Genomic DNA, 9241 nt, shown 5'->3' with positions numbered 1-9241 from the left:
TTTTTTGTATTTTTTAGTAGAGACGGGGTTTCACCGTGTTAGCCAGGATGGTCTCGATCTCCTGACCTCGTGATCCGCCTGTCTCGGCCTCCCAAAGTGCTGGGATTACAGGCTTGAGCCACCACGCCCGGCCTACAGTATCTTTAAAAGATGAGTGAAAACAAAAAGTATTTTCAGATAAATATTAAGTAGCCTTAGCACACTCAATTAATAGTCATCTTGGAGTCAGACACAAACGTCAAGAGTCACCCTAGAAATTTTCAGAATCATGACAACAAAAAAATTGGTACACAGAAAATTCTAACTCTAATACCATCCTAGTGCTATAATGTTGAGTGAAAAAAGCAGGTTAAATAGTATATACATTAGGACCCAAGGTAAATACACACAATATAGACACACGTGCACACTGAAAGAAGACTGGAAATAGATACATCACCATGTAACAACGGTTATTTCTGATGACTAAAATTACAGGAAATCTTAATTATTTCCTTCGTTTGTATATTTTCCTTTACAATACGAATTATTTGTGTAATTCAAAAAAGGAAAGTTATGCTCAGATCAAAAATAACCTTTAGAGCGAGGACAATTATAAACAGCTGCAGCGCCACACTAACTAGAAAGGCTGTTTTTTGGTTTCCAGCCTTTTTAAATATACAATCAATGGTACAGGTGAAAAGGAAGTTTAGCTCTTCATTTACAACATCAAATATGGTTTAAGAAGAAATACAATAAAGTCTATATTATTTTTTAAAAGATTAAGAAATAATTTACAAAAGGATTTACTTTTATAACATGATCCCTTTAAATAGCAAAAAAATATACAATTCAGGTTTTAAAAAATCTGATTTACATATAATTTTTCAGAAATCCACACACTCTATGAATTGAGGGACACTTGCAGGTAAATACTAAGATTTATTTTGTAAAATGCCATATTTTGCATCTGCTGACTTCTGGCTGAGAGAAAGAATATAAATGGGTATGGTAGTTTACCCCCTGGCCAATGTGAAGTGTCATGTGACAGAGCACTTCTCTGGCCTAAAAGAGATGAGGGCTCAGAGTAGCCCTCCTCTCTACTCTCAGCTTTACTCCCTTAAACTTCCCTACTCTGCTATTTTGCAGAGAATAATCCCAAGAGAAAACTGAAAAAGACCGACTAAGCAATGTATGATTGCTTGTGGGTACCCACCACCACCACCCCACACATGTAACTCTGCTGGGGGCATCCCCTGAATAACTAATCACCACCAGTTCTACTCTAGACAAGAAAGACTGATGCTTTAATGCAGTTTACTCAGCACAGTCATCTATGGCAACACGCACACATACAAGCACTTACATTCTTCTCTCCTTCAGTGACACGGGTTTCATAGCAATATGCCAGAAGGATATCAATCAAACTGTAGTACACTTGACGACAGGCTTTCTTGTCCAGCAGATAAGATTTATTGACAAATTTTCGTAGCTGATATTTCTCTTCTTCAGAAAAAGACACTAGAAGAAAACGCATTTAAAATTAGATGTTTCATTCATTTTGTAAATCCCCAATGTGGAAGATTTGTCAAAATTAGAACTTTGATTATAGAAACTGAAATAAAAGTTATTTCTACTTAACTCTGGATATATAAATAACTTAAGTAGATGTCACAGTTTTAGTAAGAGCTGTGAGTATGCTCAAATCCTAATAGGGCTGAATAAAGATTTTTCGAAACAATACCTATTCCTTAATTCCCAACCCTCTCTTTTTTGCTACACTGTTCTGTACTTAAGGCATCTGAATGCCAGTTACTGACTTTAAAATTAAGATAATACATTCTGACAACAGAAAGCGCTAAATAAAGTACACTGAAAATATTCATTATCCATTTGAAAGTTCTATACCAAGAAACAGGAATATTCCCAGATATTAATCAATTAAAATTGTTACATTTAAACTAAACTAAATTTCAATTCAAATTAATCCATTAAAATCTCATATTGTCTACCATATAAATCAAGTTTTACATATGACCACATCACATACATTAGACCTGTGGGAAGAGACTGTTTCTTTACAACACGTAAAGAAACAGTTCCTTTTTCCTTTTCTTCTTTCGCTTGGCACCCTCTCTCCACCTGAATATTCGTCAACAGCTTCTCACCCACTAAAAATCTAGTATATATCATTCCATAGTTTTCTCTACAGACATGTAATCATATACAGACACACAAGCATACATACTAGGGAGTTTGTACTTCCTACGCCCTCCCTTGACCCAAATAACTAGGTCATTTTTCTCCATCTAGCCCTTCTCACTCAACAATACCTCTGGCAAATCCCTAAAAGTCAACTGGTGTGTAACTAATTTTTGTAAAGGAGTATAATGTTCCAAAACGTACCTTGCTCTATCCAACCACTCCCCCTACTGATGGGCACTCACGTTGCTTCTAGCTTTCTGCCACTGCTAATAATGCTGCAATAAATATCCTTATCCTATGTCCTTGGATATTAAAGGCTTTATTTCCATAAAGTAGACTCTTGAGACTGGATTGACTGGGTTAAAAAAGTATCTGTTTTAGAAAGATACTTTACTTAAAGGCTACAATAACTCTCCTTTCTCACAGTCATGAACAGAAGTTCCTCTTCCTACACATACCTCCCACCTTCCCCTGGCAAGAAATGTAATAGCTTTTTTACAATCATTTCCAGGTTAATAAACTGAGTATAGCAGGCAGAATTCTAAGATGACCTCCAATGAGTCATATCACTATGTGGGGATGGAACTTGTGACTTGCTTCTATCCAACAGAATACGGCCAGGCAATGGGACAGTCATTTCCATGATTACATTCCATTATTAGCAGACCAAAGCCAGGGACTCACCTGTTAGTTTTGAAGAAATGTCACATGGTGAAGTGAGAGAGCCTGTGAGAAGGCTATATGGCAGGGACCTGTACGGGCCTCTAAGATCTAAGAGTGGCCCCCAGCTGACAGCCAGCAACAAAGTAGGGGCCTCAGTTCTGTATCTGCGAGGAACTAAATTCTGCCAACAATCATGTGAGACTGGAAGAAGACCTTGAGCTCCAGGAAACACAGCCTCCAACATTTGTTTTTAAAAAAAATAAGATGGGTATTTTTGGCTACAGCCTTGCAAGACCTAACACAGTGGACCCAGGTAAGCCAGGCCCAACTTCTGACTCACGGAAACTGAGATCATGAACGTACACTGTGTGAAGCTTGTGATAATTTGTTATGCAGCAAAAGAAAACTAAAACGGTGACTTATCATTGTTATTTCACTTAGTATTTCTCCAAATGCTCAACTTTAAGCACTAGTTCCTTGGTTTGTAAGCAATCTGGATTTGCACTCTTATGAGTAACCCATTCGTATGTGTTTTGTCCAGTTTTTTTTTTTTTCTATTGGATGGCTTGTCTTGTCAAATTAAGAATCCTGTATATTATAGATATAAACCCTAATCATCTTTCCAAAGCTACTATATCTCTACTGACTTTGTTTATGGTACCTTTTGCTATTGAAGCATTTATGTTTCATGTAGTCAAATATGTCCATCTTTTTTTTTTAAGACAATATTCTGGATTTATAGCTTTAGTTAAGGTTTCCCCAATCCTTGAATTGTACATGAAGTCTCTTTAAGATTAAATTATCCATTAAGTGGAGGTACAGCATCATAAATAAAGGTCCTCATCCTGGTCTTCACATTGAGTAGACTGAGGAAAACGAGGAAGAGGAAGGGTTGGTTTTGCTATCTCAGGGGTGGCAGAGGCAAAAGAAAATCCCCATATAAGCAGACCTATGCATTTCAAACATGTTTTGTTCAAGGGTCAACTGTGTTTCATTTAAAATTTACTAGATTTAATCAATAAGACAGACAAACTGAGTGTTGACTGCCTCATTGGAGGACACATCTGAAGATTCCTTAATTTAAATAAAAGCTCTCAGTTCACTTTAAGCAATTTGATTTAAGGAAATGGCATGAAGGAATATACTCACTGCAGGAAGAAAGCATACCTGACAAAATATTTTAAGACTCCTGGTACTTAGCAAGAAGGTTTGAGACAGTATTCCCTTAGGTATGGTTTTTGAGATGTTCATTAATTTAGCTAATGGGAAAATGCCAGGTGTTCATGATATCTGACTAGAGAAAAATCTTTATATCCTAGTTGACTAATAATGATCCCTGCTCCCACATAATTCTCAATCACAAAGTAAGCTTGCCCAGAAACTATTTAGCAACATGTCAACTCTCCACATATTTATGTCTTCATTTTTAAGTAATCATACCTATCGATGCTTAATCATTTGTAAAAGTTGATCTAGGCAATGTAGGTTCTGATGTTACATTACCCACATGGAAGTGTTTCTACATTAGTCATTTTCAGTAACTGTGCACAGAAGAAAAACCTACTTGAATTATTCTTCTGAATTCTTGGATACTAGGAGCTGCTAGACTTTCCCTACAACACTTCCACCTTTTACTGAGCATTTATAAGTTCCATTGTGGCCTACTTCATTAATACACAAATGCATTTAAATTCTGAAATTCAAGCAAAGAAATAAGAGATGATAAATAACAATAACAACAAACCAGGAAATCACTAGAGAAACCAAAAGTCTGAGCTCCCTAAGGCCTTTTTTATTAGAGCTATAAATCATATCACCCAAAGGGGAACTTGGGGGAAGTTTGCACACAATCAAGTCTAACCTAGCAGCAGTACTGGAAATAACTACAGATGCAGTGCCAACAATGCTTGGATGATTGCCACCATAAGTAACATTTGTCAAGCATTTATATGACTTAGCTACACTACAAAGCAGCTTTGCTATATAGTTCACAATGTTTTGGTTAATTATACTTTTAAAAACAATCTCCAGTGAAATAAAAGTCAGTTGAACTCAATACATTTGAGGAGGAAACTGGTACTTGAGCATTGAAGCAAATGGCCGAGGACCACCTCCCAACATCAAAAACCCCACCAATATGTCTGAAGGCTGCAAAGGGACTCTCATCAAAATGGAAAGATGTCTGCAAGGTAGTCACTTTTCTTTCCCAAATATTTTCTAATTTTGTTATTTTTAAATCCTCCCTTCCTCTCTAAATCCCCCTCCCAAACATCCCTCTTATCTAGGTCAACAATTAAATCACAAAGGATCTCGACGCTCTCAGAGTAATGCACATCTGTCTATTACATTGTACATTCATTGGAACCAGATCAAGTGAACCAGAAAAAATTGTGCTGCATTCAAACCTTCAGCCTAAATGGGTAGACCTGTAGTGCTACAACTTTCAAAGTTGACACTGACAGTTATCTCTACAAACACTGAAGGGCTCACTGGTGCCAAACAGGATGTCCCTGCTAGGAAGTTCATTGACTATAAATGTTATGTGGTGTCATAACAAGCAATAACGTGCCAAGACTTTGGAGCTTCAGATTAACCACTGAAAGACAACATGGGAAATGTGGTAAGTTCATCCTCATGAAACTAGAGCTCAGGGGAAGCATAGCGTTTAACACTTCCATTTACAAGCCTTTGGGGAGGAAAATCTGGATCACTACAAAGCTGGAGAAAAGTCTCCCTGTTGTAACTCAGGGCTGTGATGAAAATGACAAGAATTACAACCAAGGGAGAAAGAGAGGGAGCAAAGTTCACCACCTAAGGCTTATCTAGAATTCAAAGCAATCTAGGTTAATATTTTATGATACGGAACGAATCAAAGGTACACCTCTCACCTGCACTGTTATATCTGCCTGGCAACACCTGATGAGGAGGTGTTAAACAGACAACAGCCCACAGCTATGACACAAAGAGGAAGAAGGCCAGAGAGGCAAAGAACAAAGAGGAAGAGGGGAAACGGTACAGCAGCAGGTACCGTAGGTAAGCAGAAAACTGTGAGGTTTATTTCTTGGTTTATTTCTTTTCCCCCATATTTTATCCTGGCTCAACACACTTCAATTTATTCCTCCAATTCTGAGTGCCTCAAATATTTGAACCAGAATTTTTTAAATGAGAGAGAAATTTTGTTAACAAGAAACTTTCCCTTAAAGCTTTCTAAATGTATAAAAATTGTAATTTCACAGAGAAACTAACCAACTCCTGGCTCTCCTGCGACTGATTTTACTCTATAATAATAATTTCTAACATTTACAGGATTTTAAATATAACATTTCATTCAATCTCAGGACAACTCTGAGGTAGGTACAGGATTTCCACAGCAACCCAAAGGTGCAAGATCATATCGCAAGCATGTGGTGGAACAAGAAGTCCAACCCCAAGCCTACATTTAGTTTATATCATATATTTGGTATTATTAGAAGAGACACTCTGTTCAACACAAAGCTCAAGTTCTTCTACCTTAGATCACATGTCCTTGCTATTTTTAAAGGTGGTTTTCAGAATGAATCATCATAATGGCTTTGCAGACTATGACTGTTCCTGATGCACCAGCCTGGCTATCAGCCACGGGTCAGATGAAGGGTCAGGAGGGCAGGTGGTTAAAAGGACTGAGTGGCTTGATCTCCTGCTAAAATTACACAGAGAAGACTAACTCAAAGCATTGCTGACACAGAAAACTGGACTGAGAACAAGCTACAATTTATCAAAGTAGAGCAAGTTAGAATTTAAATCAAAGGGAATGCCTTCTCTTGATTTTTAGGGCCACTAGCTCACCCTGGTGGACAGAAAACTCAACTACGCAACCATCAATTTTCTCCCACACCACCTCATTAAAATACTGTGCTAAAATTAGGGAAACTGACTCAGACCAATTGATATACTAGATGATTTAAGTTTGCTCAAACTTTATGACCAGATCTATCTAGCATATACAGTTAACCATCTAAATTGTGTTAGCAATCCTAAACCTGAAAATGTGCCTATATATACATATAGAATGTGAGAAGTCTGAAAGCTGCTTAAACTCAAATATAAAAGTCAGGATTTGTTGAAAACGACAATAAATCTATAACAAGAGTCACTACAATGAGCTTCTGTGATGCACTAAAGCTAATCTCTTTTTTCTAAAAATATTATAGTAGCAATGTTTTGATCTGATAGAAATCACCTAAACTTTAATAAAACTTAACCATAAAAACATTTATTACAATATTTATAGATATTTATTGAGTACCTTTGTATAACAGGCACTATACTAGACACTGAAAAAATAGCAGATAACAGGTCATTGCACTGATATGCAGAAAATAAAAAACTGTGATCCATTAGAGACCCTGCAGCTACTTCAGAATGAGTGGTCAAAGGAGGTCACTATATATATTATTTGCAACTGCAGAAAGCAGGAAATCACCCAAATGTCCACCAGTTGTAAACAGCCCAAATATCCATCAATCACGAAAAAAAAATCCAATGGGATACTAGGTAATCATGAAAAGCTTCAGGTAGATCTGTACATACTGATATGGAAGATGTGCAACACACTACAAATTGATAACAACAAGGTACGAACCGGGTATACGTGAGTCTATGTATAGACATTTCTAAAAGCAACTATTTAGATGTGGGAATATGTATTTTTAAAATATCCCCAAAAATACTAATACGTGACTACTTCTGGGAAGAGGAACTTGAGGTGGAAAAAGTCTATATTCCATTCAATATTCTTCAGAATGTACATATGTGTGTATTCTTTCCATTTAAACATTGAAATTTTATTTTTAATATGTAAATAAAAGCCAAATCAGTGTGACAGAAAACATGGGTGTTCTTTTCTTGGTCTGTCTGCAAATGTTATATTTCTAATGTATAGTCTTAATATATCAACGCTGTACTTAGAGAAGGTGGTAATAACATGTCCATCTAGGTCTTTTCCCACCCGAGTCTTTTCCCCCCATTACTAATACTCAAATGTCCTTACCAAAGAAGAATGTTCATACTTCTTAAGCAGGTTATTGAGAAACTACAAATGTCCTGTGTGATCACATCCCTAAATTTAGGTTTTAAAAAATAATTAATTGTAAAAGAACGCCAATGATTCTAAAGGAAAACATACTTCAAAAGAATTTTCCAACACAAATAAGCCTAATTACTTAGTGGCATTTTCCAGTCAGAGGCAAAGACGTCATTTCCAAAACTAGCAATTCAAACTCATATTTTAACATTATAAGGCAATTACATCTATGTGCTTAATAACATGGAAGGCAGTAAATGTGGTACATACACCATGAGATTTTAAAATGAAACAAATTAGCCGAATTTGAGTTTCTTACCTAATGCAGCATGATTTTCTTCCTCCTGACTCTTTTCCAAAAGGCCTTCATTTTGAATATTTGTCAGTCCACCAAGGATTGTATTTCAAAATCTGTTCAATCGCCTCGTCTTCAAAAAAGTCGGCTCTAGGAAAAAACATTGAAAGAACTTATTATACTGGCTTTTACTTTTTAACATTTTATCTTAACTCATATTTGTACCAGAAATACAGATTTTTAATTCAAAGTACATTTCAAGGAAAGACTGAACACTGTATTTACTTTCTTTGTAGTTACCAACCACAAACATAAGTTACTTATCATAAAACAAAAGTAAGTATCTGACTAAAGGGATATATAAGATTTCTGATCTTTTTTGTTGTTATTGTTAACTTTTTTAAAAAGAGATGGGTCTCACTCTGTCATTCAGACTAGAGTACAGTAGCATGATCGCAGCTCACTGCAGCCTCAAACTCCTGGGGTCAAGCAATCCTCCTGTCTCAGCCTCTCAAGCAGCTATGACTACAGGCACGTGCTACTGAGACCAGCTAATTTCTATTTTTTTATAGAAATGGGGTCTTGCTTCCTTGCCCAGACAGGTCTTAAAACTCTCAGCCTCAAGTGATCCTCCCACCGCAGCCTCCCAAAGTGTGCTGGGATTACAGGCTTGACCCACTGTGTCCAACCTCTGATCTCTTTAAATAGAAGGTACGTAGAAGACTGGTCCTACCCTGAAGTCCCATCCCATATTCAATGACGTGAAATGAAGCAAATCTGAAGACACATTGGAATGAAATCTAGCACTTGTGCTAGGTCTGCAAGTACCACAGACTTTAGTAAAATTTCAATAAAGGAAAAAATGTTTGAACTCAACCAGCAAAGAAAAACAAGCAGATGAGTAGGAAATTCAGGATACTGCATCTCCACAATGAGGCTAAAAGGGGCTACACACACACACACACACACACACACACACACACACACACACACACACCATTTTCGGCATGTGCACTCATATTTTCTTTTTTTTTTTT

At 36.7% G+C, this 9241-nt stretch overlaps 1 protein-coding gene across 1 annotated transcript in view; it reads right to left on the bottom strand.

Annotated features, from left to right (window-relative positions):
- Positions 1–9241, bottom strand: part of SHQ1 (SHQ1, H/ACA ribonucleoprotein assembly factor) — a 108221-nt gene that overhangs the window by 72453 nt on the left and 26527 nt on the right. The window contains 3 exon segments of the mRNA XM_017892153.1: positions 1346–1500; positions 8229–8278; positions 8280–8354. Coding sequence (XP_017747642.1) covers positions 1346–1500; positions 8229–8278; positions 8280–8354 — 280 coding nt within the window.

Source organism: Rhinopithecus bieti, unplaced genomic scaffold (genome assembly GCF_001698545.2).
Source record: "Rhinopithecus bieti isolate Rb0 unplaced genomic scaffold, ASM169854v2 scaffold_21542, whole genome shotgun sequence".
Lineage (NCBI taxonomy): Eukaryota > Metazoa > Chordata > Mammalia > Primates > Cercopithecidae > Rhinopithecus > Rhinopithecus bieti.
The sequence above is the reverse complement of the archived record's forward strand: the minus strand, read 5'-3'. Positions and strand labels throughout refer to the sequence as shown.